Below are 16945 nucleotides of genomic sequence, written 5' to 3' on the forward strand. Positions count from 1 at the left end.
GTATCCTCTCACCTCATATAGGTGTATCAACAAATTTGGATCGAATACTCTACCCTCGAAAACTTCTGCGATCCCGCGCGCTGGTGGGCCGTCAACAACATTCTTCTAGTTTCTATTGCCAGAGAGTGCTAGCAGCATTCTTCTGGTGCCGTTGTAGGGGAAGGTCTGCTGTCACGGAGTCATTCACCAACATTGCAGATGAGAAGTCTTGATTCCATGATGCAGGAATAGGCGCTTGATGTGCGTTCTCTTCTTCATCTGACTGCACGGAATCATCAGAAATATCACTTTCTCTATCTTCTTGATGCATCTGATTTTGTATGTGTCCGTCTATCTCGTCAGCATCCACCTTGCCGCTGACATAATCATCTGCATTTCCTCCTTCTCCCCGACTGCTCTGGCCTGCTTCGTAAACATTATATCCAGCATCCCTTCACTGCTCTGGCCATAATCATAACTACATCCAGCTTCAGGTGCAGTCATCGGCTTCAGCACGGGGAGCAGTAAGGCGACAGGATTACATATCCCATCCTCGCAAGCTTTTAACCGGTGCACCCACTGGTCGTCCCGCTCTATATGCTTCAAATAAAAGTAAATATTTGAACTGGACCGGGTCCATAATGCATAAACACCGACGGTGCGTATTTCAATATTAAACCCTAAACATTCGGCCAACCATTATTTCAACTGACTAACATACCATGTTTCAGGAAAAGTCACTAGCACCTCAATGTACTGAAATTCACTAAGATCAGTTCCCATCTCATTTGTTTGAACAGTATCAGGACTATAGTGAAAACCCAACTTCACTAAATCAGACATCTCTGCTCACCTAAAAAATTATTCAACAACGACTAATTTTAGAAGAAGGACAAACCTATTTTTTTTTCGAATCAATTAAAAATTACAAGACCTAAATATATTCCCCAAATCTACCAAAACAGCTAAAAATAATTAAACAACTTAACTAACATTTTCCGAATCAACTAAAAATTAGAAGACCTAATATATTTCCCAAATCTATCGGAGCAACTAAAATTATTTAAATAGCTTAATTGACATTTTCTGAATCAACTACAAATTAGAAGACCTAAATATATTTTCCAAATATACCGGAGCACCTAGAAATTATTCAACAATGCTACGGAAACAAATGTTGAATTTTACCCTTGAAGCATGCGAAGAAACGATGAACGACGAATGACGAACGACGAACACCACCACCTCCATCTCCACTACAACCACAAACTTCACGCACACTCCACCACCACCCCCACCACCACCTCCACCTCAACCTCCACCACCACCACCTCCACCTCAACCTCCACCACCACCACCAAAAAAATGGTCAACACAACCACCGCGAACTACCCCATCACGAGCGAGGTGGATGGCTTGGCTGCCCTAACCCTAGACAATACAACTATGGTGAAAAATGTGAGAAAAACGGTTAGGATTTAGTGTAGAGATGAGGGAGTTTTCGGGTGGGGAGAGAAGAAAGGGGAGAAGGAGAGAAATAAATAGATAAGGACGAAGAGGAGGAAGAAGGAGAGGGAGGGTTGGCTCACATCGGCCACCTATCGGCCTCGCCAAGGCCCAAAGGCCTATCGGCCACCCTCCAAGTCGAGTGGGTGCGAGCGACGTGGCCCGGTCAATAGTCGGCTACCACGTGGCCGACTGGGGGTTAATCGGTCACACCAAGGCCGACTGGAGGCACTCGGCTACGGCTAGGTCGGCTGAAGCCAGTCGGCTTCAGTCAGGCCGATGCCATTATATTTTTGAAATTTTTTCAAACGGTGCAATATTTTTCAAAAACAATAATATTTTTAGCAAAATAGATGATGTGGACGTGCACCTTAGGGAGAGGGTCTTTGAGCCATGCTTATTAAACTAGGGTTTTAATTTTATTTTTTCTTCTGTCGTAATGCACGTACAGTTTTCCTAATAAGATCGCCGGTCATATCGACGCTCGACGGAGCTACCGTGTTTCAACCAGCGGCTCCATGATATAAATCCATGCCCTACCACCGGCGGCAGCAAGATCGATGAGGAAGAATATGAATAGGGTTAGACGGATCCATTGAATCGTGAACGTACACAATTATCAAAGAGTACTCGGGCCACATCTACTTCATCTTGGACGTTGTACGGTTATTGACTGCCTACCATCTTGGGCCTGCATTATCATGTCGTGGACACGGTACTTCGAATTAGGCTGTTGTATTGTTTAGAACTAACTCTAACAAAAAAATATGAGAAAAGATTACATCCACCGGCTGATCCGGTTGATTCCATCCGCCGCTCGCTCGTCCGTTAGATCTCGTCTCGATCACGAACCATTTTTCGAAACAGGCTCGTTGTTTCAGAAACTGAAGCGTTGTTTCAGGAACGGGGGCTGAAGTTGGAGCCAGGTTCCCCGTCGTGGCTCCTCTGCTACCGGGGACGAGCCTGCCGGAGTCCGGTGAACCGCCGCCGCCGTCGGTCCTCGCCAGCTCGCCGGATCGCTGGATCCCCATCTCGCGCGGCGAACGAGGAGGTGTGCGGCGCGGACGCCAGCGAGCTCCCGCCACCGGGGAGCTTTTCTGCCTCTCTGGAGATGCGTCCCTGCTCGCGCGCCCGACTCTCCGTTGAGCATGGATCCCGGCCGCAACGTGACTTTCGTTGCAAAAATTTCTGAAACTCGACCGTTGTTGCAAAAAACTCTTCCGTAAAAATACCTATGTTATAGAAAGACGAAGAAAAAAAAATTCTGCAACAAGCAAATTGTTTCTCAAACTCGACCGTTGTTTCAGGAATTAATGGATCCAAAGTTTATTTCTTGCAACAAAGCGGAAGTTTCCGTAACTCGATCGTCGTTTCAGGAAATAATTACTGACCATGCGGCGGGGATGCGTGGCGTTAGATCGGCATCCGACGGCTAGCTAGGTGACGGATAATTTTTTGAAATCATCCGACGAAAGCGTAGCGTTTCTCAAAAAATATGCATGACGCGTCTTGTATGCGGAACTTTTTATTGCGATTGTGTTTGAGGTGGACTCTCGAGGGAGCGGTCGTAGAGAGTCGGTTTTAATATTTTCGTGAGATCTCCTGAAGAAGAAACACTCTGCACCATTGAACAACCTACCCAAAATAAACAGGGCTATATTTATCAAATCCATTCGACAGATCCACTATGCATGGCATGCGAAGCCCATCTATTGAGGGAACAAAATAACATTGAAAGAGGATTTCGTTCTAGACTCGACTCAGAGGGATAGACAAATATTAGGAGGAAGAGACGGATAGAGAGTTGATCAATCAATTAGATTGATCATCAATCATGTCTTACCTGCGCAAAAAATCCATGGATTTTCTCAAGACCTTCGACGTGCCGGCGAAGAATCCGTCGGAGGATGCGCAACGCCGGTGGCGGGAGGCCGTCGGCACGCTCGTCAAGAACAGGCGCCGGCGTTTCCGCATGGTCCCCGATCTCGACAAGCGATCCCAGGCTGAGACGCAACGCCGCAACATCCAGGTTCGTCATCTGATGTGATACCTTCGATCTCGCCGTATTCTTCTTCGCCGAGGTACGTAGCTAGTTGATCCACTGTAATGCGGATCTGAGCTAGAAACAGAATAACTGGATTTCAGTTGCAATCAGTTTTCGATCTGCGTGATGGCCGAGAGTTACGGGATCACATCAACATGTGTTTAAAGCCATCGAAATCTGTTAGAGGTTGCTGCAATAGGTTGAGATTGACTGCTTGTGTAACCTCCGTGGTGGAGTTAAGCCGGCTTCAATTCGTCTTGACTCTTGACCTAAATTATCTCTTCTGATGTTTTTCGTGGCGTCTCCACAGGAAAAGCTTCGCGTCGCGCTCTACGTGCAGAAGGCCGCTCTGCAGTTCATCGATGGTATGTACGTACGCCTGAATCACCGCCACGCCAACCTGCCATAAGCATCCCATCAGTTTGATTTATGTCCAAATATGCTCCTCTGATCGCTCGTAACAATGGCCGCCGCAGCTGCCCGCCGGGTGGAGCACCCGCTGTCGGAGCTGGCGCGGCAGTCGGGCTTCTCCATCAGCGCCGAGGAGCTGGCCTCGTTGGTGCGCGGCCACGACAACAAGAGCCTGCGCCTCCACAAGGGCGTCGAGGGCCTGGCCCGCAAGGTGAACGTCTCCCTCGCCGACGGCGTCAGATCCGACGACGTGGGCGTCCGCGGCGAGGTCTACGGCGCCAACCACTACCCCGAGAAGCCGGCCCGCACCTTCTGGATGTACTTGTGGGACGCCAGCCAGGACATGACGCTCATGCTGCTCGCGCTCTGCGCCGTCGTCTCCGTAGTCATCGGCATCGCTACCGAGGGCTGGCCCGGGGGCATGTACGACGGCCTCGGCATCATGCTCACCATCTCCCTCGTCGTCACCATCACCGCCGCCAGCGACTACAAGCAGTCGCTCCAGTTCCGGGACCTCGACAGGGAGAAGAAGAAGATCGAGATCCAGGTCACGCGCGACGGCTTCCGCCAGAAGGTCTCCATCTACGACATCGTCGTCGGCGATATCGTCCATCTGTCCATCGGCGACCAGGTCCCGGCGGACGGGCTGTTCGTTGATGGCTACTCGTTCATCGTCGACGAGTCGAGCCTGTCCGGCGAGAGCGAGCCGGTGCACGTGTCGGCCACCAACCGGTTCCTGCTGGGCGGGACCAAGGTGCAGGACGGGTCGGCGAGGATGCTGGTGACGGCGGTGGGGATGCGGACGGAGTGGGGGAACCTGATGGAGACGCTGAGCCAGGGCGGCGAGGACGAGACGCCTCTGCAGGTGAAGCTCAACGGCGTCGCAACCATCATCGGCAAGATTGGGCTCGCCTTCGCGGTGCTCACCTTCACCGTGCTCATGGCGAGGTTCCTCATCGGCAAGGCTGATGCACCAGGCGGGCTGCTGACATGGGGGATGGACGACGCGCTGTCGGTGCTCAACTTCTTCGCCGTCGCGGTCACCATCATCGTGGTCGCGGTGCCGGAAGGCCTGCCGCTCGCCGTCACGCTCAGCCTGGCGTTCGCCATGAAGAAACTCATGCAGGAGCGCGCTCTCGTGCGGCACCTCTCGGCGTGCGAGACCATGGGGTCCGCCAGCTGCATCTGCACCGACAAGACCGGCACGCTCACCACCAACCACATGGTCGTCGAGAAAGTCTGGGCTGCCGGCGGGGCGACCACGGTGAGCACCGCCAAGGGCTTCGAGGAGCTCACCTCGTCGGCGCTGTCGGAGGGGTTCGCCAAGCTTCTTCTGGAGGGCGTCTTCCAGTGCTCCGGCTCCGAGGTCGTGCGCGGCAAGGACGGAAAGACCAGCGTCATGGGCACGCCCACCGAGTCGGCCATCCTCGAGTTCGGGCTCGGGGTGGAGAAGAACACCTGCATCGAGCACGCGGCCGCCCCGAAGCTCAAGGTGGAGCCGTTCAACTCGGTGAAGAAGACCATGGGCGTGGTGGTCGCGTCCCCGAACGCCGGCGGCCGGCCACGAGCGTTCCTCAAGGGGGCCTCCGAGGTCGTGCTCCGCCGGTGCAGCAACGTGGTCGTCGACCGCCACGGCAGCATCGTGGCCCTGACGGAGAAGAACTACGGGAAGCAGGTGGCCGGCGCCATCGACACGTTCGCGTGCGAGGCGCTGCGCACGCTCTGCCTGGCGTACCAGGACGTCGCCAGCGAGAACGAGGTCCCCAACGACGGTTACACGCTCATCGCCGTGTTCGGCATCAAGGACCCGCTCCGACCAGGCGTGAGGGAGGCCGTGGAGACCTGCCACATCGCGGGGATCAACGTCCGCATGGTCACCGGCGACAACATCAGCACGGCCAAGGCCATCGCGAGAGAGTGCGGCATCCTCACGGAGGACGGCGTCGCCATCGAGGGTCCCGAATTCCGGCAGATGAGCCCCGACCAGATGAGGGCGATCATACCAAAAATCCAGGCACGTATCTCCCATCACCATTCTCCATGCTCTGCTTCTTCTATGGTGACACTGTATGCTTGGTGTGTCCTGCATGCAGGTGATGGCGCGGTCGCTGCCGCTGGACAAGCACACGCTGGTGACCAACCTGAGGGGCATGTTCAACGAGGTGGTGGCCGTCACCGGAGACGGCACCAACGACGCGCCGGCGCTGCACGAGGCTGACATTGGCCTCGCCATGGGCATCGCCGGAACAGAGGTTTGTACCCTGTACCTTACTGCCCTGCTATCTTCCATTCTTCGTCCTGGCATCACCGCATGAGGTTACACTCCATGCTTGCGATTGCGATTGCGATTGCGAATTCTCAGGTTGCCAAGGAGAACGCGGACGTGATCATCATGGACGACAACTTCTCCACCATCATCAACGTCGCCAAATGGGGCCGCTCCGTGTACATCAACATCCAGAAGTTCGTGCAGTTCCAGCTCACCGTCAACGTGGTGGCCCTCATGGTCAACTTCGTCTCTGCATCCTTCACAGGTACAAACAATGACACAGCTGAAACTCCATTGATTCTGCACTCTCTGAGCGAACTCTGTAAATGTGTTCAGGGAGCGCGCCGCTGACGATCGTGCAGCTGCTGTGGGTGAACCTGATCATGGACACCCTGGGCGCGCTGGCGCTGGCGACGGAGCCGCCGAGCGACGCCATGATGCGGAGGCCGCCGGTCGGCCGGGGCGACAACTTCATCACCAAGGTCATGTGGAGGAACATCGCCGGCCAGAGCATCTTCCAGCTCGTCGTGCTCGGCGCCCTCCTCTTCAGAGGGGACAGCCTCCTGCACATGAACGGCGACGGCCAACTGCTCAACACCTTCGTCTTCAACACCTTTGTCTTCTGCCAGGTACCACGCTCCTTCTCACGCCATGAGCCTACACGAGATCGAAACCCAAACCTGTCAACTTCCATTGGTAATTTCAGGTCTTCAACGAGGTGAACAGCAGAGAGATGGAGAAGATCAACGTCTTCAGCGGCATGTTCAGCAGCTGGGTCTTCTCGGCGGTGGTCGGCGCCACCGTCGGGTTCCAGGTGATCCTGGTGGAGCTGCTGGGGACGTTCGCCGGCACGGTGCACCTCAACGGGAGGCTGTGGCTCCTGAGCGTGCTCATCGGGTCGGTCAGCCTGATCATCGGCGCCGTGCTCAAGTGCATCCCCGTCGGCTCCGGCGACGGCTCGTCGGATCGCCACGACGGATACCAGCCCATCCCCGCCGGCCCCGGCGCCGTCTGATTTTTCAAGACCTTTTACCGTTGTTTCTCTCTAGGAAGAGGAAAATATGTTGATCTTTTGATTGAATACGATCTTTGCATGCAGCTTCAGTTCAGTGTAGGACGCGCCGGAACATACTTTGCGGCGATTACCATTCCAAGAGATTTGAGTTTCTTTTTTGCCATTGTTTGTTTTTTGTGCAGTCTAGCCAAAGATGATCATGAGTTTTCATAATATGATTAGATATCATGTATGCAGTTGATTATCATGTATACACCAAGGTGGATTGTTGCTACAAGTTCAAACTTGTTACGATTGATGTATTGTTACGAACACTATGTGGTATTTAGCGACGAGCTTTGCTACACCTACGAGATAATGGTACACGAAGTTAGGTACAAGATGATGTGGATTTGTTTAATTGGACAGCACGCTTCCTCACCCTAAAAATCAGGGGGATTAGTTAGGATAAAAGAACAGAAACTCTTACCTTTCACCGACGGATCCAAATAAACTGTCCACCGCTTCCTCGTCCGTCGGATCTTACTCCATCTAACCCCGCGTCAAACAATTTCTGAAACTGGGGCACAGTTTCTAAAACCGGGCATCGCCGGCCTGCTGTGGCTCGCCGCCCCTCTGTCGTCGGCCTGCTGCGGCCCCGCCCCCCCCCCCCTCCGCCACCGGTCCCGCATGCCCCGCCGTGGTGTGCCGCCGCCGGCCGATCCTGCCGCCACCGCAGCCCCAGCCACCGGCGGCGGAGCCCCCAGCCATCGCCGTCGCGTTCCTGCAGCCGGCCGACTCGCGTCGGCCCTGCCTCCCCGCGCCAGACCGGATCCCGGCTGGGGTAGTGCTTCTGCAACCTGACTTTGTTGGCAAAAATTCCTGAAACTCGACCGTTGTTGCAAAAAATTCTTCCGTAAAAATACCTATGTTACACATAGACGAAGAAAAAAAAAATCTGCAACAAGCAAATTGTTTCTGAAACTCGACCATTGTTTCAGGAATTAACGGATCCAAAGTTTATTTCTTGCAACAAAGCGAAAGTTTCTGCAACTCGAGCGTCGTTTCAGGAAATAACTACTGACCATGCGGCTGGATGCGAGCGCGTTAGATCAAACGACTGTTAGCTCGGGCATCCGACGGCTAGCTAGGTGACGGATAATTTTTAGAACTCATCCGGCGGACGCGTAGGGTTCCCCATAAAAGAAGGAGATAGCAGTTTTAAGTAAGATTACGTAACAATTTTCGTAGGTGTAGCATTTTTGTTTAGCGACCAATATATTAGATCCGGCGGAAGCATTTGGTTCCGAATGAACGGTACCAAAAAATAACTGGTAAACTGTTTTGAAAGAATTCTGAATTATTTTGTGAATGTTTGTGCTAGTATCGTAAGCATGCTTGACAAATTTTAAGCGAGACTGAGCAGTAGTGTTTCGTCAGTGAAAATAAATAAATTCGGATCACATTTTGGGATAACATTTGGTGCTTAATTTTTTTTGCACAAGCTAAAATGTATACCATTTTTGCTAGCCATGCAACCATGACACATACATTTGGGAATATTTTACTGTTTTTATCTGGATTATTTTGACACCTTTGCAAACAGTTTTTTAATTTCGTGAATAATTTTTGAACTGACAAACATTTTTGAACACACACACAATTTTAAAATTCATGAAAAATGTTTGAGATTCAGCTACATGTCTTGAAATTCGTCATTTATTATGAATTAGCAAACAGTTTTATGAAATTCACAAACTTTGTTGTATTCACAGGCGTTGTTTTAAAAGAACAAAGATGTTTTGAAAATGGGTTCACTTTTGTTGATTTGGATTTGCAAACAGTTTTTTAATTCATGAACATTTCATGAATATCCAATATTGTTTTAATTTGTGAATATATTTTTGAAATACATATTTTTTATAAATTTCGTGAACTGTTTTATAAGTTAAGAACATTTTTTAAATCCCAAACAATTGTTGGAATTTGATACCCTGGAAAAGTTCTAGAAGTGAAATAATAATAAAAAACCAAAAAAGAACGAATAAATGTGAAGAAAAGAAAGGAGGGCCCAGCCCACACATGGACTGCCCCAAAATACGCGATAAGGACGTAGTGGGGTCCTCGATTGTATCTGACACCGGTTCTAGTCCAAATGGAAATGAACATTTTATGAAATCCAAAGTTTTTTTTTATCCGTGAACAATTGTTTTTGAAATACAGAAAAGTTTTGAAATTCATGAACGGTTTCCGAAATTAAGAACATTTTTTCAAATCCCAAACAATTTTTCTGAATTTGATACTATGAAAAAGTTATGGAAGTAAAATAAATAAATAAATGAAAAAAGAGATAGGAGTGCCCAGCCGACATATAGGCAGTCCCAAAATGCACGATCGGCATGCAGTGGGGTGTTCGATTGTATCTGCCCGCAAGAAATCTCGAAGCCACCCATTAATCACAAGACTCCCGTTCTGGTCGAACATGAAATAAATATATTTTAAATTCATAAACATTTTATGAAATCCCAAGTATATTTTAATTCATGAAAATCTTTTTGAAATACCAAACATTTTTAAATTCGTGAAAAGATTTTAAAAGTAAGAACCGTCTTTAAATCCTAAAAAAAATTGAATTTGATATTTTCGAGAAGTTCTATAAGTAAAATAACAAAAAACAAACAAAGCTGAAAAATGAAAGAATAAAAACGAATAAAATATTTTGGGCCTGTGTGCCGGCCGACCCAAAATGTGCAATGGGGGCGTAGTTGGGTGCCCAATTATATCTGAGTCCCGTTCTGGTTGAAAAGGAAATGAACATATTTTGAATTCATTAACATTTGTTTTTGAAATACAGAAGTTTTTCTTAATTCGTGAACATTTTCCGAAATCCCAAACGGTTTTTTGAATTTGATATTCTTGAAGAGTTCTAGAAGTAAATTAATTGAAATTAAAAATGAAAGAATCAAAATGAATAAAACACAGGAGCCCCCAGCTCGCACATGAGCCGGTCCAAAAAACATGATGGCGGCACAGTGGGAATGTTCGATTGTTCTCCCTCCGTCTTAAAATAAGTGACTTAAAAATGACTCAACTTTGTATTAAAATTATTACAAAGTTGAGTCATTTTTGAGTCACTTATTTCGGGACGGAGGTGGTATCTAACTCTAGTTGTTATTGAAGAAGAATTGACCATTTTTTGAATACATAAGCATTTAACGAAACCTGGTTATGTTTTTTATTTCGTGAATATTTGTTTGAAGTACAAAACATTTTTAAAATTCATGAACAGTTCTTGAAACTAAGGAGAAAATTTGAAATCCCAAAGAATTGTTTTGAACTTGGTACTCAAGAGATGTTCTTGAAGTAAAATAACAAAAAAAAAGACAAAAAAAAGAATGAATGAAAACGAACTTGGGACCTCATGTGGTTGAGCCTTCGCCGTTAGCACTTTACCAGGTAAGCCTCTTTATCTAAACTAGACGATGCCCCGCATGTTACTGTGGAAAACATATTAAAAATATATGGATAAATGTTACAAAATTAATTTTAATGCAACAATCATTATAAAAATGTCTTGCTTAATTACCTAGAAAAAAAATCATGCATGAGGGTATGTTTACATGAAGAGATTAATGAAAAAATAACTTTTGACTACATGCATGACTTGATGATGTGGCATTGTTGCATGAAAACGAAAAATTGAATAATGGGTTATAGCTATTTGCGAATAGAAAATAAGGGAGCACGGGGCATAAGAACTAAGACCCGGCACAGGAAAATGAGATCCAAGCTCCATATTATGTGATCATGGCGGATTGCTTCAAACTAGCATGTGGAATAACACTCTTAAAATTTCAGTAGTGCCCTAGGAAAGCTAATAATTTAGCAGATCCCTTAACAAGACATGCGTGTAACTTCAAATGTTCATGTGATGAACCTCCTAATTTACCTTTACCACATCCTGTATATATATAAATGTTGGGGAACATCGCATGGAAAACAAACAAAAAATCTGCGTTCACCAAGATCAATCTAGGAGATGCACATCCACGAGAGGAGAGATTGCATGTACATACTCTTGTAGATCGCTAAGCGGAAGAGTAAAGGGAAGAGGTTGATGTAGTCGAACGTCTTCGCGATCCAATCACGATCCGTTCCGCGAACTCCCAATCAAGCGTCAAACGGACGGCACCTCCGCGCTGAACATACGTACAGCTTGATGACGCCTTCACCTCCTCGATCCAGCGAGTGATGGTGAAGTAGAAGCCCAAGTCCTCCGGCAGCACGACGGCATGGTGAGATGGTGGTGGTGATAGCTTAGTGCTAGCAGCCCACAGCAACGACACTAGAGAAATGTTGTTGACGTGTTCCTGACTTGATGCCTCCACGGCAACAGAGCCAGAACTGCTCCTAGTTGCTCAACAATTAGCAATTGTCTTGCAATGGCCCACCAGCGCGTGGGTTCGCGGCAGTTTTCGAGGGTAGAGTATTCAACCCAAATTTGTTGGTTCGCCCGACAGGAGGTGAGAGGATACTCTCAAGTATTAGCAGTTGAATGTGTCAGATTCAACCACACCTGAAAGATTAGTATCTGCAAGCAAAGTATCAGTAGCAAAGTAGTATGATAGCAACGGTGTCAGAAACAATCTGGTGACAAGGCAGACTATTCCTAACTGTCTTATCAATGGCGCCAGAAGTTGCCCGTGGACGGGAAATATTCTTTCCCGTCAACGTCGAGAAAAAGTATTGTAGCAGCAGTGTAACGAGTAACAGAAGTGGCAAGGAACAGCAGTAGTGACAGCAGTAGCAAGTAGCAACAGTAGCAAGGCAAAGCAAGTAACAGCAACAGCAACAGTAGTAACAGCAGTAGAGCAAAGCAAGTAACAACAGTAGTGGGACAAACTCGTAGGCAATGGACCGGTGATTCGTCGGATGATATTGTGACAGCCCGAGACCGACGCCCCAGAAGATTCCCCCGTCTATTCCGTTTCCATCGTGTGTTATTTTTATTTGTTGCATCATCATTTAGTTTGCATCATCGCATCATGCATGGCATCATTTCTTTTGTGTGCTTGTCTTGTGTGGCTAGTTGCACCTTGGTATGAGTGTGAGGCATGTGTGGGTGTGTTTGGGCTTGTGCAATGTGAGTGGGTGCATCAAGTGTCACCTCAAAAAACCCCTTGTTGTACCATGTTCTCAAAAACTCCCTCTTTTCCATTTTTCCTTGGGGGCAGATTTAAGTCTCTGATTTCAATCAAATAAAATGATCCTCCTCTTTTTTAAATCCTTCTTATGAATTGTGGAGGCAACCCCTCTGGTTTTATCTTTATTTTCCTTTTGTTTTATTTAAAAATCAGAGCCCATTTAAAATTATATGCATTTAATTTTGATCTCCTAAAATGTCCCATTTTTTTCTTAAACTTTGGCAACATTTTAGAAGCCCAAATGTGTTTTTATTTTTGTTTTACTCCTTTTATTTTATCTTTTGGATTTATTCAAAATCCATTTATTTTTTATTTGCGCAAGCGTTTTCTTTTAGTTTCGGAGAGAGAGGAGAGAGCAGAGTGGGCTTCCTGGCCCATCTCCTTTTCTCTGTGGCGAGCCCACCTCCCTCTCCTCTCCCTGCGCGTGCCTCCTCCTCCTCCCCTCTCGATCCAGCAGCCTCCTCCCGATCCCCTTCTTCCCTGCAGCTCCCTGCCATGGCGATCCCCCTCGTTCCTCCCTCCGCTCGCCGGCCTCCTCCTGCCCCTGCGCTGCAAAGCCCCTCCAGGCCCTCGCCGACTGCGCGTCTCCCCTCTCCCTCTTCCGCCGCGTGCCCGCGCCGCCTCGCAGCTCCCCTGCCTGAACCCCTGGTCGCCGCGCCGCCCGCCGTGGTAGCTCCTGCCGCTGCGCCCCGCCTGCAGGTCCCCTGCGCCGCGACCCTCGCCGTGCTCGCTTCCCTGCCGGAGCCGCAGCCCCATGCCGAGCAAGCCACCGCCAGCCTCGCTGCGTCGCCTGCTGCAGGTGTCGTCGCCGCCTCCCCTGATGAAGACGAGCCCGAGCGCACCTTCCTGGTTCCCCTCGAACTCGTTCCCCCACTCGCCGGATGCTTGCTTGCCGCTATGTTGCTGCCGCCTGACGCTGTTGATGCCTTGCTGCTACCGATGTGCCTGCTAGCCTGCTGTTGCGTGTTGTTGCCGTTTTGCTGCCTGCTTGCCTGCTTAGCTGTTGTGCCTGCTGATGCTGTTGCTTAGCCGCCGATGCTCTTGCTGCTGCCTAGTTGCTTGCTGCTGCTAGATGTTGTTGTTGCTTGCCTGCTAGTTGCTAGCCATTGCTGCTTGTAGATGATGCTGCCGCTTGCTTGCATTGCCTGATGTTGCTTGCTACTTGGTTGCCTGCCTGCCGCGTGCTGCTAGCTGTGGCTTGCTGTAGCTATTGCGTATTGCTGTCGCTGTTACCTGCCGTAGCTTGCTGTTAGTTGTTAGTTGCTGACTATTGCCGCTGTCGCTGGTGGCCGTCACCGAAGACCGCGTGCTCCATCCCCGCCATCGTGGCCCGTCGACAAGATCACGAGTACCACTACTCCCACGACGACCCCGAACCATCTACGGAACCGTGTTCGTCTACCGACGCCAAGAGTACGACTACTGTCGACGAGGCCATGTACAACTACTTCCACGACGACCACGATGATCTTTGTTCTCCTTCACCGAACCGATCCGCCCGAACGCACGCTTCGAAGGTATACATTGGAACGTTGTCGAGAACCGTGTGCATGTGATGTATGAGATGATTGTATGTTTGCGCCTATATGTTGCCCGTTGCACGTTGTCCCTCTTATGTTGTGCCCCGACACATGGGAACCCGGTAACCGGGATCACCCCATCTTTATTTACCATTCCCGCACGCGTTCCGAGTATGTTGGCACGATACCTCGACGAGTTATCGGGATAGGAACGTTGCCGTGGCATCGTTTCCGTCTTGCCGCCATGGTTCCCTCTTGCTCGCCGTGGCGACACCTGTTTCTTTCTCTTCTTGCCCGTGATGTTTGAACTCGCATGCATGGCGCATTCATGGCATAATATATTGTGTTGCATGTCTCGTGTGCCGTAGCTCCGTTCTAAGTCCCGTGTGTTAACCGTCTAGGATGCCACGTAGAACCGTCGCTTCACCCCTTGCCATGTTAACAACAATTAAATATTGCCGTGTAAATAAACGGGAGTGAATTAAATAATTAAGCGTGAAGTTTCGTCGATATGTAACTCGTTGCATATCGAGCGTCACTTAATGTGTAGAGTTTGTGTGAGGTGAATTGCCATGCCATCCCTTGCATCGTTGAACTGATCATGCATCATAGTAGGTTGTGCATCATGTTGTGCATCGTGTGGTGAATATCTGTGTTGATGTTTGTTTCCGGTTTGTGTTGGGGAACGTCGCATGGGAAACAAAAAATTTCCTACGCGCACGAAGACCTATCATGGTGATGTCCATCTACAAGAGGGGATGAGTGATCTACGTACCCTCGTAGACCGTACAACAGAAGCGTTAGAGAACGCGGTTGATGTAGTGGAACGTCCTCACGTCCCTAGATCCGCCCCGCGAACAATCCCGCGATCAGTCCCACGATCTAGTACCGGACGGACGGCACCTCCGCGTTCAGCACACGTACAGCTCGACGATGATCTCGGCCTTCTTGATCCAGCAAGAGAGACGGAGAGGTAGAAGAGTTCTCCGGCAGCGTGACGGCGCTCCGGAGGTTGGTGATGACCTTGTCTCAGCAGGGCTCCGCCCGAGCTCCGCAGAAACGCGATCTAGAGGGAAAACCGTGGAGGTATGTGGTCGGGCAGCCGTTGGAAAGTCGTCTCAAATCAGCCCTAAAACCTCCGTATATATAGGTGGGAGGGAGGGGACCTTGCCTTGGGGCTCAAGGAGCCCCAAGGGGGTCGGCCGAGTCCAAGGGGGAGGACTCTCCCCCCCCCAAACCGAGTTGGACTAGGTTTGGTGGGAGGGAGTCCCCCTTCCTTCCCACCTCCTCCCTTTTTTTTTCTTTCTCTCTTGATTTTCTTCTCCTTGGCGCATAGAGCCTTTTGGGCTGTCCCACCAGCCCACTAAGGGATGGTGTGCCACCCTCAAGGTCTATGGGCTTCCCCGGGGTGGGTTACCCCCCCGGTGAACTCCCGGAACCCATTCGTCATTCCCGGTACATTCCCGGTAACACCGAAAACCTTCCGGTAATCAAATGAGGCCATCCTATATATCAATCTTCGTTTCCGGACCATTCCGGAAACCCTCGTGACGTCCGTGATCTCATCCGCGAATCCTAACAACATTCGGTAACCAACCATATAACTCAAATACGCATAAAACAACGTCGAACCTTAAGTGTGCAGACCCTGCGGGTTCGAGAACTATGTAGACATGACCCGAGAGACTCCTCGGTCAATATCCAATAGCGGGACCTGGATGCCCATATTGGATCCTACATATTCTACGAAGATCTTATCGTTTGAACCTCAGTGCCAAGGATTCATATAATCCCGTATGTCATTCCCTTTGTCCTTCGGTATGTTACTTGCCCGAGATTCGATCGTCAGTATCCATATACCTATTTCAATCTCGTTTACCGGCAAGTCTCTTTACTCGTTCCGTAATACAAGACCCCGCAACTTACACTAAGTTACATTGCTTGCAAGGCTTGTGTGATGTTGTATTACCGAGTGGGCCCCGAGATACCTCTCCGTTTACACGGAGTGACAAATCCGAGTCTTGATCCATACTAACTCAACTAACACCTTCGGAGATACCTGTAGAGCATCTTTATAGTCACCTAGTTACGTTGCAACGTTTGATACACACAAAGCATTCCTCCAGTGTCAGTGATTTATATGATCTCATGGTCATAGGAATAAATACTTGACACGCAGAAAACAATAGCAACAAAATGACACGATCAACATGCTACGTCTATTAGTTTGGGTCTAGTCCATCACGTGATTCTCCTAATGACGTGATCCAGTTATCAAGCAACAACACCTTGTTCATAATCAGAAGACACTGACTATCTTTGATCAACTGGCTAGCCAACGAGAGTCTTGCTAGGGATGGTGTTTTGTCTATGTATCCACACATGTAAATGAGTCTTCATTCAATACAATTATAGCATGGACAATAAACGATTATCTTGATACAGGAATTATAATAATAACTATATTTATTATTGCCTCTAGGGCATAATTCCAACAGTCTCCCACTTGCACTAGAGTCAATAATCTAGCCCTCAAATCACCATGTGAATTACATTGTAATAAATCTAACACCCATACAGTTCTGGTGTCGATCATGTTTTGGCCGTGGAAGAGGTTTAGTCAGCGGGTCTGCTACATTCAGATCCGTGTGCACTTTGCATATATTTACATCCTCTTCCTCGACGTAGTCGCGGATGAGGTTGAAGCGTCGTTTGATGTGTCTGGTCTTCTTGTGAAACCGAGGTTCCTTTGCTAAGGCAATGGCACCCGTGTTGTCACAGAACAAGGTTATTGGATTCATTGCGCTTGGCACCACTCCAAGATCCGTCATGAACTGCTTCATCCAGACACCCTCCTTAGCCGCCTCCGAGGCAGCCATGTACTCCGCTTCACATGTAGAATCTGCTACGACGCTTTGCTTGGAACTGCACCAGCTTACTGCACCCCCATTAAGAAGAAATACGTATCCGGTTTGCGACTTCGTCCGGATCTGTGTCAAAGCGTGCATCGACGTAACC

General features: G+C 49.0%; 1 protein-coding gene across 1 annotated transcript; it reads left to right on the plus strand.

The window, feature by feature from the left end:
• Nucleotides 1–3255: 3255 nt before the first annotated feature.
• Nucleotides 3256–7527, plus strand: LOC123440893 (calcium-transporting ATPase 1, plasma membrane-type-like). The gene is given in 7 exon segments (XM_045117438.1): nt 3256–3514; nt 3840–3894; nt 4006–5969; nt 5971–6192; nt 6303–6474; nt 6546–6838; nt 6916–7527. Coding segments are annotated over 7 exon segments (3210 nt in total). The 5' UTR covers nt 3256–3319; the 3' UTR covers nt 7225–7527.
• The last annotated feature ends 9418 nt before the right edge of the window (nt 7528–16945 follow it).

The sequence above is a fragment of the Hordeum vulgare genome, chromosome 3H (assembly GCF_904849725.1).
Source record: "Hordeum vulgare subsp. vulgare chromosome 3H, MorexV3_pseudomolecules_assembly, whole genome shotgun sequence".
In the NCBI taxonomy this organism is placed as follows: domain Eukaryota; kingdom Viridiplantae; phylum Streptophyta; class Magnoliopsida; order Poales; family Poaceae; genus Hordeum; species Hordeum vulgare.